The sequence below is a fragment of the Hippichthys cyanospilos genome, chromosome 3 (assembly GCF_059441005.1).
Source record: "Hippichthys cyanospilos isolate Australia breed blue-spotted pipefish chromosome 3, RoL_Hcya_1.0, whole genome shotgun sequence".
NCBI lineage: Eukaryota > Metazoa > Chordata > Actinopteri > Syngnathiformes > Syngnathidae > Hippichthys > Hippichthys cyanospilos.
The window spans coordinates 5,160,936-5,177,668 of record NC_142371.1 but is presented as its reverse complement, the minus strand read 5'-3'; the positions used below and the strand labels follow the sequence as shown (position 1 = coordinate 5,177,668).

Here is a 16,733-nt window from a genome sequence, read left to right as displayed (position 1 = left end):
ACTCAAGAGTTTAGGTGGTTTGTGTGTGAATGTTTTCTGTGCCCTGCGATTACCTGGCAGTTCTGGCAGTCACTTCTGGTTGATCAAAAAACTTAAACCAGGTCTGAAATAGTTCAACTACTGGAAAATGCATTTATAAACACATAAACAAACACACTTTCTTCACTCATTAGACTCAAAGGGCAATGTTGGCATCTATAAGCAAAATTGCCAGGGGTGGATTTTCCATTCTTTGTACACTCTAATATTATGTGGCAACTAACACCAAAATGACTGAGGTACAGTATTTTGGCCCAAATTGCTGTGTTTGCTTATACTAGCTCAAGTTTCATCCATCCATCAATCCATCCATCCATTCATTTTCTCCAGCACACCCGTGACTCCTGTGAGGTTATGCAACAACTAACGCCATAATGACTGAGGCATATTGCCATTAGTATTACTGTATTTCATTCTGACTCCCAAAGAAAATGGATAAGATTTTTGATTAGGAATCAGATAGATAACCAGTATCGATAATGCAATAGGAAGAGACAATTCATCATCAATTGCTACTGAGATTCACAGAACCTGTACCAACAGACCTTTTTCCCTTTAAAGGACGGGCAGGCGATATTTAGTCATCAATCAAGGGTTTCTCAATTTTAGAATTCCCCCAGTGGTTCCAAACACATTTAGCTTGAGAGGCATTTGCTTCTCGGGATGTATGCGCAATCAGAAAACCTAAATAGTTTTGTTTAAATTATCATAGAATAAAGACCATATAAATAAAATATATATTATACAATATTTTATTGTCATGTATATTGTTTATATTGTGACATGAATACAAATAAAGCACATACTGTATATTGAGCTCCATATAAATCTAGCATTATAAACATTTAAACCCACTTAACTCCTTTGTGAAAAAGGCGTACGCTTTATATAGAGATTAAATATGTGTTCAGTACATATGCAGTGCAAAAATTCTACACGAGGTATAAGGCAAACATTCTAGAAAGGTTCAAAACTACAAAGACGGCGTACAGAGAAAATTGTGCACACTTTACACTAACATATTCTAGGCTACGCAGGCCTACAGTATATAAAACATATTGGTATTGGTCCCATTAGAACTCAGGCATACGTACATTCATACATTGATCCTCTGAGGAAGTTTATTGGAATTCCAAATGACCTCGATTTTTATAAACAGTCGTTCATTCATTGCGGCAAGGAGCATGATGGCTACAATTAATATTAGGTATATAGGCAGCACGGGCTCGTCAAACCAAATCAGTCATCGCGGTCTTCTCTGCTCCATCCCATTCGGCAAAAAGCCTGCAATGATAGGAACCGGCCATATGAGAGCAGCAACACTCCACACGATGATGACCAGAGTCATGAAACAAGCCACAAGTGTGGACTCGATAGGCTTTCTGTTCAGCCTCCAACTTTTGTCACCCTTCAGCTCGTCGAGGCTGAAATCCACGCAGCAAAATGTGACCTGGTCTCCGCTCTGCTGGCCCCTGGCCCTCCCGGGGCCGAGCCTCCGATAGCGGGACATCCCGCAGCCCACGCACAGCCTCAACTCCTGCTGACCCGCGGTGGTCCCCAGATGCTCGATGACCACGGGCGAGATGGCCCGGTTGAAAGAGGCGGCGAAGTACGCCCGTCCGTGGTTGTTGGTGGTATAGATGAGCACGTCGCACTGGAAGCCGAAGCTGTTGTCCCAGCGGGCCACCAGCGAGGAGGGCAGCAGTCTCTGGACGCTCACGTTGCACTGGGAGGACGGCGTCTGCAGGGACGACGCGTCCGGGGCTGAAGCTTCGCTCCCTTCCGCGGACCTCTTGCTCAGACGCGCGTCCAACCCCAGGTCGGCCAGGAACCTGTTGGAGGAGTTGACGGGCGGCAGCAGCAAGTCCTCGTCGCTCCAGCCCTGGCATCGCTGCACGAGTCCGGCCACCGCGGTCAGAGCCAGCAGCAGGGTCGGACCCTTATTCAGCATGGCCCGGGGCGCGTCTGTCTCGCTCGCATGGCGCGTGGGACCAACCGCTGGAGATTTTTAACCGCGCCGATCCAGATGGAGTGATTCGGTCCTCTGCCCGACTGGTGCGAATGGATACGTCCAATGGCTGTCACACGCGCGCGCCGCCTCCTCCCTCCCTTTGGATATTCTCCTCATCCTCATCTTCGTGTGTGTGTGTCCTGCGCGCCTGTGGCACCGTCCCCCCTCTTCTCCCGTCGCTGCCAGTCACAATGGGAAAAACGAAAAGGAACGGGAGCCACAGAGGCATATGTTTCTTTCAAACAAAAGCTTGGATGTGTTCTCTGACATGGTACTTTTTTGCCTTGTTGAACAGCGAGGGACCTAAAGAAAAACAAACAGACCAACTTCGTTACTGTACTCGAGTGTTTTTTTTTATTTGTATTTTTAAGCTATTTGCCTGACAAACATTTACTAGTACTCCTTATTTTTTGTAACCGATATCTGCACCTTTCGCTTCTTGTTTTATCTTTGACTTAGAAAAAAACATGAACGGTGACGTGTGGATTAACAAAAATGGCAGCAGATTTGGAGAGTAAGATATTCTCCATTCATGCAGCCTTATTTGAAAATGTTTAACGTTGCACGCTACATGGACTGATAGTGGCAAATACGCTCGCTGTCTTGTGCCTACAACCAATGATTTTCCTGCAATGTTTATTCTAAAAACCAACGGTGTACCAGGAGGCCTTTTTGCTATCATTAGCTAATTTTTTATACTCTGTTCACAAATGTAACAATTGATAACAGTTTATTTGATAGCTTTATTGTCAAAGCAACATTAGTTGACCGTTAATTTTTATTCTCTTTTTTTCTTCAACAACAATGTGCAAAGTGATTTTTTTTTCTTAGTACAAGCAGCAGTGGGAATTTACTTTTGTACAATTTAAAATGTGCTTTCTATTTTTGTACTTAAATAAATAATAAATTTGATTTTGCTCAGTTAAGAAAGAAATAAAGTTAATTTTCTGTCTATAGTTAATGTGATAACAAACTTATAGGCACCAGCGAGCCTGCAACCCTTGTGAGGATAAGTAGCTCAAGAAAATGGATGGATGGAAAATGTGACTTACTATTTTCAAGGAAAGTTCCCTCCATATTTTTTCACCTGTTTTCTGGGTTTGGCCATCATGTGATAGTTGCAGGCTGAACTGTGCTTGGTTGTTGCCTGAGCAAGTGTCAAAATGTGTTTTAAAGATATTCATTGTACATGAAAAAAAATAATTTACCTCTTAAGTGTAGACAAAATATTAACTTTTTGCTTCTGAAAATGGGTAATTAAGTTTAGTATCACTTTAAATCCAATCCAGCGTTTGTACTTTTTTGAACTTTTACTCTATGAGACAAATTGCTCATCTGCAATCTTAAAATCTTAGTATATGCCTTCTAATTTTAAGCTTTTTAAAGTACACGTATATGTACTGTACTGTACTATCGAAGGCAAGCTCCGGCCTTTCCCATTTTTTGTTGCCTTTGAAAACTTGTCATATTTTCCTATGACTTCAGTTCGAATAGGGTCCTTTTGACACACTGACAAAAATTATTGGTATGTATATGTTTAAGAACATATGTTCTGTGATTACTTTCTTAATATTTCAATCTATTATTTAATTCATTTTATTATTTATTGAATCCATACAAACTATGTAAAGCAAAACAAAAAACATTGGTCTGCCCATGGAATCTTTTATTCTATTAATTTGTTTATTTATTTATAAAAAAACAAAAAAAACAAAAACAAAACAAAACTGGCTTTCCTGTGAAAATGACATGAGAGTAGCACTTTCCAAGGTGAAGCCATGCATGGTCTTTCAAAGGCAACAGCAGACGTCACACTGATTTGCAGCAAAGTCTTTTGTTGTGAATTGTGACCACAGCATTGGCTGTGTTCTTTGACCAGGGTGATGTTCATACAAGATTCATTTTGTGCACCACTAAAAAACAAAAACAAACAAAAAAAACCCATCCATCTATGTTTTGAGTTTGAAAAACATTTTTTGTTTCAGTAAAAACGGTTTTGTGAACGCACATATTAAACTGATGGGGTTCGATGCCTCCAACAAGATTAAGATCCACCTGTCTATACAATGGCTGTTCATTTAGTTGCATGAGAAGGGCAAAACGTCAGTAATTGCTTTCACTATAACAGAATGCTTTTACATCACTGCAATCTAAACACACAATAAATCCCTCACTTATGGCGTTATTCCAGGAACATGGAGCATTGTTACCTTTGTAAAGGAGGTTTTTTTTTTTTTTTTTTTTTTTTTTGCAAAGCTCTCATCGTGGATCTCATAATGTACCGACAGTTTTGCAGTTATTCTATCAATTATTCCAAAGCTAGTTGTACACTCTATTGCCTGTGTGTTGTATAAGATATCCAATGTGGTTAAATGACATAATACGTATTACAAATGAATCCTAGAAGCAATGAAATAATGTTTTGGTTTTAAGACAACCAGGAATATTTCAGCGCTTGTTTTGGGATGCTGCGCTTCTCAAAACAGGGACAACACGTTAAACAATAAGCTAATTGTCCTTTCATGTCACCCTCATCCTCCGTGGAAAGGGAAGCCAGTGATGAATAATAATGGCAGCATTCTATTAATAATTATGTAAAATATATCAGAAAAGACAATGAGCTATTGGCAGAACTTAATCGTTGAACAGGAATAACAAAGAGATTGATTATTTTTCTCACAGTTGATGAAGCCAACAAACATCATTTGAACCAAGTTTTTGCCTTTGTGCTGTTTAAATAGCATCAATTGATGTTGAGGCCCCGGCTTTGTGGATTTGATGTGATGGTCAGCGAAGTGATAAAACACTTGGCCCCAATTTGCACCTGAAAGCACTTGTCCTATTCTTCTGTTTTCATTATGACAGCAAACCTTTTCGCTTGTAGACAATTGTGCACTTGTTTAGTTCCGGTTCTGCACTCATTCAGGCATTTCACTCTTTCTAACCACGAGTCCCTCCATCTCAGATATGCCATTGTGAACAGACTAAAAAATGTAAATGGTTTTCTTGTTCATTAATTATGCTATAAAAATGTAAATTGGTTTGGTGACAAAAATACAAATGGGATTAAGATAAAGTCTCTTGTGCCAAAGGAGAATGCATAAAAGATTCATCGACTCAAAGTGTGGCTCTTTCTACAGGAAGCTGAGCTGAGGAAGCATTTGTGGCATGTGGCTGGCCAGCAGCCGCTCTGTGCTGGATCAGACACCATTAGTCTGAAACGCAGACTCTGACTTAATTAGAAGCCAAGAATTAGGTCTGTGCATCCTCATAACCGCAAAGTTCAGCTCCTCTCTCACATCAGAGTCTGGTGGAACCCCAATTTGTCTCCTGTGGGCCTGTCATATCACCAATCACTGCCAGGACTCATCACCACGGCAACCAAATGGTGCTCTCCCCCGAGGTGAGAGAACAGTGGAGTCCACTGATGAGGAACAATACAGTATGTTCAGCGAAGAAAGACAGTCTTAATATTTCACTGTCACCGTTTAGGCTCTGATTCAAGACGGCAGTGGCTTACAAAGTTAATAGCAGGAAAAAGTAGGTAAAAAACGTAAATTGCTGAATAAATGTTCTAAGTCAAAGACAACATTTGTTAGGTGATTGGGTTGGGAGTCCTGTCTGCGAGCCACAGGTACATTGGCTTCCTTCCACATTCCACATTCCATAAAAACTGCATGTTTATGTATATATATATATATATATATATATATATATATATATATATATATATATATATATATATATATATATATCTCTCTCTCTCTCTCTCTCTCTCTCTATATATATATATATATATATATATATATATATATATATATATATATATATATATATATATATATATATATATATATATATATATATATATATATGTATGTATGTATATAGGTGTACAGGTACAGTGCATCCTTGATATTTGCTGAGTCAATAGATGTCCTTGTTGCAGTGAAGAACATCACATATAGTTGTACCTTTGTGTTTGATCTGGTTAAAAAAATAAAATATAGTACAAAAATTTAATTACTTTTTTGACAACAAGATTCAGGCTTCTGTTGGCTATGCATATCAGTGAGGAGGAAAGAAGAGCCTGTTCCAGAGTACCCAGTGCTTTGTTACACTTGGGTCCTAATTTAATAATTTGATTAGACTTCGAAGATGCTATTTGTGAAGAAAATCCTTGGGTACTCATAGAATGATTTTCTGTCAGACTGTAACATACTACAAATGACCTCGTGTGTTATCTAGTGATGGGTCACTGCAAACCAGATGATGCCCCCTGAAAATGTGAATGAGACACTGACAGCAACTATGAGGTGCAAATTTAGTCAAAAAATTGTTGTTGAAAAGTAGGTCTTGTTTCAGCTTCTCCTATGAAGTCCAAAATTTAGCCCAAAAATAGTTTTTGAAAACTGGAATGTATTTTATCCCATCCAACATGGCCTAAATGTGGTCCAAAAATACTCGTTCATCATTGGGCTCCTTTTAGCTTGTCCGACACGGTCCAAATCTAGTAAAAAAAAAAAAAAATAGTCATTGAAGATCGGCTACTGTTTTGACCTATCCAATGCGGTCCATTTTATATCCAAAAATCGTTCTTTAAAACTGGGGTCAACGGTATTTAGTCTATCACATGTGCCAAAAATTTAGTCCATTTAATGCAGTCCAAATTTTGCCTACAAATAAATGAAAATTAAGTTGTGCAAAGCTAATCCAATGAGGTAAAAATTTAACTCAAGATTTGCTGAATATTTAACTTATTTAAGAAGAGCCAGTGTTTTTCATTTCTATTAAAAAAACTGCAGGAAAGCAATGTATTATTACCAAAATTGATAAGAATAATCTTGAATTTAAAAAAGTAATCTTTTGATGTTTTCAAATGTACCTTGCCTACCAGGATTTTACGCCCTGCAGCTGCGGCTTATAGGTATATAGTCTAGTGATTAAAACCATTGACTACAGGAGACTGGGGTTTAATTCCTGGTCAGAGCAAGCAGTAATATCGAGTCAAGACCCTTCAGGTCAACAAGGGTCCCGCCATTTGTTGGGGAATCGGGCCAGAAAGAAGATAAGAAATTGATAAGAAATTGGCTACTAGAACAAGAATTTGAGGCATTCATGGTTAAAGATGTCTTTTTAACGTAAGGTCTTTTCATTGTTGGGTGGGTATGACTCGAGGGTTGTAGGTTACAGGTTGATTGAAATGAAATAGAATGCTGTTAGTGTGCCTGATTATATCTAAGCACCGTTTCTTTTTCCTCCAGGTCCTCACGAAATGCTATTTGGAAATCCACGTATTAATCTATTTTAATCAACCAGCTGTGCTTGCTGTGGAATTGTCGCTGTTGTCGTTGAGAACAAACAACTAGACTTCAAGTGTCTGTTGTAGCAAAAGACAAGTGAGATCAGAGTGATTGATAGTGCTGATGCTTTAGGATCTTCATCCAACCACACATGTGAGCCTCCCACATATCACGTATCCAGCCCTACTTCTCTCCTCCATGTGAACAGATAAGTGAAGGACACATGAGGCTGTCAATGTGAAATACACTCAGGAAACAGCATTACACTTATCAGCCTTTGAAAACAACAGTCGGAGGAATGCAGAGACCCGTGAGGAAATTCCTCGCTGCCCTTGGTGAGCTGAGATGGTTTGAGATTGCTTCTCTGTGGTGTGACAACCCTACAACCCACCTTTCAGTGGGAAGAGCGCAGTTGTTCAAGGTCACCTTGGACAGGTAAAAACAAGCCCCCACCCAAATGCATTCAGATATCAGTTTTACACATAATGCACTGCTGCTCCAGTAGCTCTGTGTGGTCATTTGTCTTGTGGTTTTCTGCTCGTGAAGCGTAATTGTCCCCAGAACCAGGCAGAGAGAACCGCCGGGGTGATTACCGATTTTTGTCATGGAGGGAACAGGGGGGCGGATGTGGGTAGAGTAGGATGATTGGTTCCTTTCAAAAGAGGTTTGTTTGAAAAACAACCAACAATCTGCTGAGACCCAAAGGCAACATAGCAATTCACAAATGCACACTTTGAACACAAGCTTAAAAAAAAAATACTGAATCGGCTAGAAAGACTTTGTGGAATTATATACAGTTATTTTGGGCATTTGCTCATTAGAGGAAAATGAAAATAAGTGGAACACTGAGGCAAAGATGGACCATTGAAATAGGATCAGACTTTTCTCTGAAGTCATTCCATGCCTTGTTTTTGTTTTTCGTGAGTTGTTGCTGTAAAGATTTGCGGCATCAAATTTGCCAGTACAGACAGCATGAGGCTGCCACCTGTCCCAGCATTTTGTTTTTCATCATTTTTCCTCATGCCCCGTCTTAATTCTTTTGTAGGGATTAAAAACAGATGAGAGCAGTCGTTTTGACCAAGGGTTATTGTACAAGTAAAAAAAAGTTATTATGTAGTCAATAGTCTTATCTAATCTTACATTCATACATTTGACAGTCAAATGATACTCTATAAAAGCTGTCCGCAGTAGTACAGTTTTCTTTTTCATATTTTGTAGCCAACCAAAATATGCTCACAAATTTACAGGTCCTGGACCTGATTCCATTATGTAAGTGTTGTTGCCATGGTATCGTTGCTTGGATACTTAAATGTGTGAGGGGACATAGGCTAATGCATTACGTAAATTTATTATGCGTAAAAATCAAGTCAGCGAGGGTGCCATTTAATGTCCTTGTAATGATAAAAAAAAAAAAAAAAATTACATCATTCTTGCAAAGTGTTCCTTCTTTGTTTGATGGAACTTAAGCGAGACAGCTTGTGAAATTTGGTTGGTAACAAAAACAAAAACATCCCTCAATGGTTCCAGGAAGGATGGTGTTTAGGCTGTATTATCCTTCTAACTATTTTCGTTTTTTGATACTTAATTTTTATTGACTCTTCACCCATTAATAATTTGTCCAGTATTTCTTTTCAAGATACTCATCATTTCCCCCAATGCTTAGCATAAATGTTATTTAACAGCAGATTCAGTTCCCCGATACTCAGATAATGGTAAAATGAGCAGAGAGCACCTCAGGTTTGGTGATCTGTACGTCTATTATTAGTCACTTCTACACTTCATCCACACCAAATTCTGCCTGACCCACTTGCCTCTGATGAATATGACTTCAGGGCTACAATGATGCCCCACGATAATCTTCCTCCGCTTTCCTTCGTGTTATCTGAGACATCTTCCTTACGTCTTTCTGCATTTTAGATCAAATATTCCCTTGTTCCTCTGGCTCCTCTCTGTGATGAGAGGCAGTGCGAGTGGAGGTGATCTCTCAGCCAACAACACTTTAGTCCTTTTTATGTGGCGTTTTGCCAGATAATATACACGTTCACTAACTAGTATTGGTCTGCAAGCCTAATATTGCTGAGGTAGGATGAATAAAAGTAAAATAATAAAAATAACAGTACATAAAGATACTTTGTTTGTATTCATTACGCGTCCCAAATGCGTCATCATTGTCAGTCTCAATAAAGTTTTATCAAATCAAGATGGCGGCGCCCATGTACAGTCGTGTGTTGTAATCACGGGTCATCGACAGCTTCATTTAAATCATATTTGCACAATGGATGATTTAATAATGATACAACAAACGACACGGATATAAAAAAAGGTAAATAACTCTTTCATTCAATTGGTTAGAAGCTTTTGAAAGCGGCAAGAACGACGCGGGTATTTAAAAATGCAGTATTTACTCTAAAATAAACAAACAAACAAACAACTAAATAAATTAATAACACTAACAATAATTCGTCGATTAATGGCTGAACAGTTGATATGAAAGAGAGGTGTTAATTATTAGTATGTACATTATTGTGGTTGTTTTCGCACGTGTCAGGACACACGAGCTATTTCAAAGTCAAATCAGACACCTTAGCTAATTGGTGATGTATACACATTTTTGTATTGCGGTTTTCATATTGCAAGACAGGTAGGTCTTAGGATACTGAGCTCAAAACAATATATCTGTATACGTTGCACAGCGCTTTCTGCGTGCCGTTCACTCTACTGCTTTCGTTGAAGTTAATAACACTGTGTATACTTCCAAGTTTTTGATATTTAGAAGCAATTCTACACGTTTAAAGCTAGACTTCGTCACGGACCCCCCCCCCCCCCCCCCCCCCCATCGATACATATGTTCGATACATCGATACATATCTTCGTTTTACAAGGGTCATTGTTGTACTTGACGTGTACAGCATGTAGAAACCAGTGGCAGTTACCTTACCTACAAACTTGTCGTAATATACATTCTAATTTTATTACTTTATAATTTGAATAAACCAACAGGAATATGCAACGTGGGCATAACATCAACAAAATTAAATATTTCATTTGGGTTTGGAGTCACTTTCTTTCAGGGGATGTTTTTTTCTAGTGGTGACCATAGAAACACATTCCACTGTATTTCTTAGTCTCTCAACCAGCCTTGCCTGCTGACATGCTGCAGTGATTCTTGAAGGACACATTCCCACAAGCCGGATAGCAAGGACATGCAAAATTGTCTGAAAGATTAGTTTGTTAATCTTTTAGGCATTAATCAAATTTCTATTTATATTCTGCAAACTGCTTCTTAATCTGACTTTTTTGCAACTTGTAATAATGATGAGAGTTACTTTCCCAAAATGCTTTCATCTACTTCATATCAGCACTCTTTCTCTAATCATGTATTCCTAATGGAGCTTTTCACAGAATCCTGCATGACTTCTATGCATTAGCAATGATGGACATTATTCTCATTTTCATCTCAGCCTCATGTCTGCTTGTGGAAAATATCTGATGTTAGATATCCCACTGCATCAGTGTTGTGTTAATATTCTGGTTTACACACAATAGCGAACATGGAAATGAGTCCTCAAGTTACAATAAAAATGTTTTTGCAAGTGAACCAGCCTTCATCTCGTACCACATACAGTACTAACCTTTAAACCAAGCTACCAAATTACACCTCTCAATAATTTCGAAATTTGTAGCAGTGCAGCACATGACATTGTCTTACAAAAATCCTCTCCAGCCACGGTCACAAATTTAACAACATCATTTCTGTACCATTATAATTAAAGTTAATCCTAGTAAAATTCTTAGGTCACACATAGTATCTGTCCTAACAATGAATCTTTGCTTACGTTTTGGCTTTGACATGACAGCGTTTTCCTTTTCATATTTTTTTAAATACCACCATGACCACCACCCTTTTAATTTAAAACTAAGAAGAAAACGACAATTATTGAAACATTTTTGCCATCCATCCATCCATCCATCCATCCATCCATCAATAAATCAATCATCTTAACCAGGTGTGTTGGAGCCTTGGGACACGGGTGTGTTAGAGCCTTTTCCAGTTGTCTTCAGGCTGTAGGCGGGGTACACCCTAAACTGGTTGCCCCTCCCTTTGTGAAACAAAACTACTTCCAAATAATTGAAAAGACTATCTCTTTGGGGAGCTGCCCTATACAGTTAATTTGTCACTGACATACTTGCCAATGTCCTCACTAAAAATGTTCATGAAATGGGTACATTGAGAAGTGATCAAAATGACATTATTCACATGACATTGCATGCAAGGCATTTGTGAAATGACATTTGAGGCGAGGATCTCTATCTTATTTGGATACATCTTAACTGGGATATGCTAGAGCTAGTTGGATAAAAACACTAGCAACAACGTGCATCGTCTACTAATCCCTTATTTTCATATACTGATTACTGTTTGAACCTTTTTTCTGCTGGTGAATAAAAATTGAGACCTTAAAGAGGGTATTTTTGGAGGAATCTCAAAATCGATATATTGCTCCACCTGGTTTATATTTGTTCTCTATACAAAACTATCCTATACTAAACTATGCGGACCCTTTTGCCAGAGGGTCACATTTTCATAGTTGATTATTTTGTAGGTTATTTTAAATTAATCGATGAATTAGATGTTAAAAAACACATTTTGATTTTCATTTCTTTGTTCAAATTGGGACTTGTTTCAAACAGACAGTGAAGAAAATGCTTAATTTTTTTAATGATTTGGTTACCGGTTTGGTCAATAACATATCAGAAAATAGCTGAATATGTTGAACATTATTTTTTCCAAAATAAAAGCAAATGATTGTAAATGTTTCATTTTGATTCAACACATTAATAATCAGTTCGTATCATGAGGGACGAAATGTTTTTAAAATGTCAATAAATTATTAGATCACAGAAAATTAACTGTCTCTATGTTTACATTACCTAAATGCAGCTAAAATATCTCAGATTCAGAGAGGATGAAGCTGAAAATATATGGACTGTGAAATTACCCAGACTGCCACACTGTCAGGCATTCTGTTCTTGATGATGCGCAAAAGTGCTTCATGTGCATACAAGTGGAAAGCTTCCCATTGAATTGATCATGTTAGACTAAATATTAAATGTGGACTTTGATAATGATCGCCTCCTGAAAACAAATGACAAGGATTTGTTTCCAAGTCAGGTTTCATTTGAGTATTATATTATTTAATAGGGAATTAAAACAACTTCAAACTTTTGGAGTACAGTGGTGGTGGTGCAAGCCAAAACACAAAGTTTCTGTTAATGTCTTAAGTCCAAGTCAGCAGTTCTCACCCACCATCAATTCTACCAATTCACACCATCTGTGTTTATATTCTTTAACAGAATCATGAAGATTTTAAGGAGATGGGTACTTTTGTTTCCTCGAAATGATGTCCAGTCTGGTCAAACCGGGACTGCTTTCCTTAGCCTTGTCCACCGCCAGCTATCTCCAACCATCCGCACACTGTTCAGTGAGAACGGAGTGTGGGAGAAGAACTATCAGACGGAGACTCGATGCAGAGTGGAACAATGGTGGCACCCACGGATCATGGCGCAGTGGCGCAAGGACTCACTGAAGAAGGTATATGCATACATTGTAAAATATGTTCTTAACTGTATAGTTAAAAAAAAAAAAAGGTCAATTTGTAGTTGCCACTGTTATACAAGACCGGGGGGGGGGGCCCTCATAATCTCCCGTATATTGTACATTTTAAGGTTCTAAATGATTTTCCTTAAATGACTAGATGAAGCAATAATTAGTCATCCACCCAAATGATGCCCCGCCATTACTCGTAGTCGCTGGCTGATTATATATCCTAATATCTGATAGTGGTAGGGAAAGTGATGAAGTGCGCTCGTGACAGCTCTGCTCATAATTAATTTATTGAAAAATTCATGGCTCAGGTTTCCTGTAATCACGTATAGCTTGATGTATCTGGCATTTGCTCGGTTGCTACGGTAACGGTGTTGTGAGAGTAAACCATCCATTCAATGCCGCTACGGCTCCGACTCTGTTCTGACACGACAATCAGAGCGCGTTGGAGCTTCAAACAGAAATACCCAAGTCATTGCTCTTTTTGTGCATGTGATGAGTTATGGTTGTTTTTTTTTCCCCACCTCCACATGTTAATGCAGCCCCCTTTGAAAGGAAATGCTTTCAAAAGCCACACTCATATTGTATTAGACTGTATAAGATTTACAAGACAAAATTTATTTTAATATAATATTATTTAATATATTCTCATCTTCCTACAATATTCGTGCCTGACTGCCTTTTTCATTCCAGGATCAGAACCGGGAAAAGTTCTATGTTCTCTCCATGTTCCCATACCCTTCTGGGCGACTGCACATGGGCCATGTACGAGTTTACACCATCAGCGACGTCATTGGCCATTTTCAAAGAATGAGAGGTTATCAGGTTTGTGAGCTGTTCTTGTTGTTTCCATTTTCATCATGTAAACAATGAAAACGGTGCTTTTAGCGGGTAAAAGAAATAATATTTTGTTTCTCCTATTTGACATTTTCTATGTTTGCTCAAATTTATTTGTCTTTTTTAATTTAAAAATTTAAAAATTTAAAAATTTTTTTGTCTTTATTTGTAATTGTGTTATTGACGTTTTTTTGTTTTCTAAAGAGCTTTATGTTTCTGACTAAAACCTGTGCTCATATGTCAGCTTGGTTGATCTTCGCAATAAGGCCTATTATGCTGTAGTGAAGGTAAAAGTAAAATCCATACTCTTGGTGATCTCGTGCACCCTGCTGAGTTATTGACTTCAATTCAGCACAGCAGTCGATGACCGTACTCCTGTTTGCATCCACTAAAGTGGAGGCATTGATGAAAGTCACTGCAACCCCAGACACCTTGATGATAACTTCCGTTCAGTCCGCCACACAACCCCCACATCCTCTTGTGTGACTCTCATGGTGCAAAAGCCCCTTGGACGTCTTTCCCTGGTGGATTTTGGATTACGTCTTGTCATCTCTTTAAAAAAATAAAATAAAACTCTGGACAGACTCAATATAAGAAAGCAGTTTCTCATGAATGGCAAACTACCCCCTGCACACAATTCTACATTCACACTGTCTACCCTCAGTTAATTAATCATGCACTGTTGACATTTCCAACTTGTGGGCAGCTGTTCCTGTGCATGCTGTGCATCGACTATATATACATATATATATATATATATATATATATATATACACATTTATAATTTTTTTTGAATGTTATTAATTAATCTGAAGAATAATTATTACATGAATCAGACAAAAATAGACAAAAAACATTTTACTGCTGAAAAGAGCTAAAGTTTAGAACCCCTTCAAAGAGAAAATCAATCCCAAAATTATTTTTGAGACAAGAAATTCTATGTGGCCTCACAAATAGACAAAAAACATTCTGATTAATATTGTGTTTATGAAATATGAATTAAGCAGCACACTTTACTCGTTTTCATTGCTCTCACAGGGCGGCCATTTTGCCACTTAATGGCGACTGCAAATGACATCACAATTGCTTGGTGCTCAGGAAACAACCAGTTTCACAGCTCACCTGTTTTTGCGCAACATAAGTGAGTTTGGCCATGTGACATTTGGAAGCTGAGCTGTGATTGAGCTCCGAGCAACTCTGATGTCATCTTCAGTTGACAACAAGACAAAATGGCTGCCTTCGGTGAAAAATTAAAAACCGGTGGCCTTTGCTTCATATTTCATATTCACAAATACAATTACCGGTAATTAGAATAAGGTGCGTAAATTAGTGGGGCTACAGTAAAAAAATATGTTTGAGTTGATTACCCTTTAACCAATTATTTTATATACAAGATTATTTCAAATTTTAGCAAATCAAAAAATAAAGCCACATCTTTGACCGTAACTGTTCATTTAATGGATTTTAAGTGAATTAACTAAACAATCTTTCCCTGGGTCTTCATGGTTAATCAATATGAAATAAATTGTACTAATTACAGTCAATGCTTTCATGAGAATTGCAAGAACTTACAGAAAGAATTGACTTGAAGCCACTTTTTTACACACAACCTAATGCATAGTTAAAAACGTAAAAATAAAAAAACATTGTGCAACATAAGTTAGAGTGATTTATTTATTTATTTATTTTCAGACTAGCATCATCTTGCTTCATGTTCCAGTCAACAGATTTTACCTTTAAATCAACTTCAACTTTTCTCCCAGTCCATCTTTCCCGGGCTTCTTGTCACTCATGCTGTGTCTCCATGATGGTGGATTAGCAATGCACCTGTGAAAAGTGGGACAAGTTTTCTTGAATTTAGCACACATAGGAATAAGTGCCACTCAAGGCATTAATAGTGAAAAGATTCTTTTGCACTACGAATCTCTTCGACCCTTGATCTAATTCGGGCACCCTCTCCATTGGAGCAGACAACGCTTTCATGTTAACAGTGTTCAACACTGAATAAACAACAGTAGCAGCGCAAAAGTAATGAGGAGCAATTTTTTTGCGCTGATTTGCACTGGCTGTCTTTTGCTCACGTCTGAATCAATAGGCATGCCTTCCCCTGAGCAGCCACACTGGGCCATAGTACTTAGCTCTCTTAGCCTAATGCCATCTAGTACTTGGCTTTAAAAAAAGAGGCCAATGCAGTTACCAAGGATACCAACTCTTGTGAAACATCAGACCTGTTAAAAGTCTGCGCAGTGATCCTCTCCGGTCCTCGACTCCATGACGTTCTGCTTCTCTTTACTCCTGCCTTCCACTGCTGTGCTTTCATCTCATGCGGCTCTCAGTGAGCAGAAAACGACCCCAGGGGTGCTAAAGGAGAAATAAATTGGGGTCTAGTTGTGGGACAGTAGTACCACATGCAAAAATGATCCAAATGTTAGCATGAAATGTGCATCAATGTGCATGAATTCAATGAATGGCTGGATATTTTAAGCTCTCATATCCCAAGCTTCTATTCCGGGTTGCATGGTTGCACCTCACTGCACATTGCACTTGGTGATGGAGTGGAGATCATCAAGGGACTGCTTATTATAATATGGAATCCGCCGAGATCTACTACTATGTGACTTAACAAAATCAAACATGCATGAAAGCTTGGGTGCTTACTGGCATAAGCACCAAAGCTCTTCACACATCCATCCATCCAGCCGAGTGATTTCTGTGAGTTCTTTTTTTTTTTTTTTTTTTTTTTTTTTGGAATTGGCACTGTTTTATGCTTTGAACTGCTCTGTACTTACTGTAGTAATGTTGTTCTCTCTTGTAAACAGAATTTTTATTTTTTATGGAAATTCCAAATAAAACTTTGTTTGCTGTTCTGTAAAGTGAGCAAATAATGCCCAATTGACAATGTTTTTTGTACGAAAAGGAAAATAATTAACTACAATAC

The 16,733-nt window shown here is 38.2% G+C and overlaps 2 protein-coding genes across 2 annotated transcripts in view; one reads left to right on the top strand and one right to left on the bottom strand.

Moving 5' to 3' along the window:
• Positions 1–775: 775 nt before the first annotated feature.
• LOC148425575 (transmembrane protein 158-like) lies at positions 776–2,176 on the bottom strand. Its single transcript, XM_088409430.1, has one exon. It carries the CDS (start codon positions 1,988–1,990, stop codon positions 1,283–1,285), a length of 708 nt encoding a protein of 235 aa, XP_088265556.1. The 5' UTR covers positions 1,991–2,176; the 3' UTR covers positions 776–1,282.
• A 7,381-nt stretch (positions 2,177–9,557) lies between these two features.
• The window catches only part of LOC148425574 (leucine--tRNA ligase, mitochondrial-like), a 33,208-nt gene continuing 26,032 nt past the window's right edge, over positions 9,558–16,733 (top strand). Inside the window, 3 exon segments of the mRNA XM_088411642.1 lie at positions 9,558–9,676; positions 12,709–12,946; positions 13,652–13,783. Of these exon segments, the coding sequence (XP_088267768.1) occupies positions 12,713–12,946; positions 13,652–13,783 (366 nt within the window). The 5' untranslated portion in view covers positions 9,558–9,676; positions 12,709–12,712.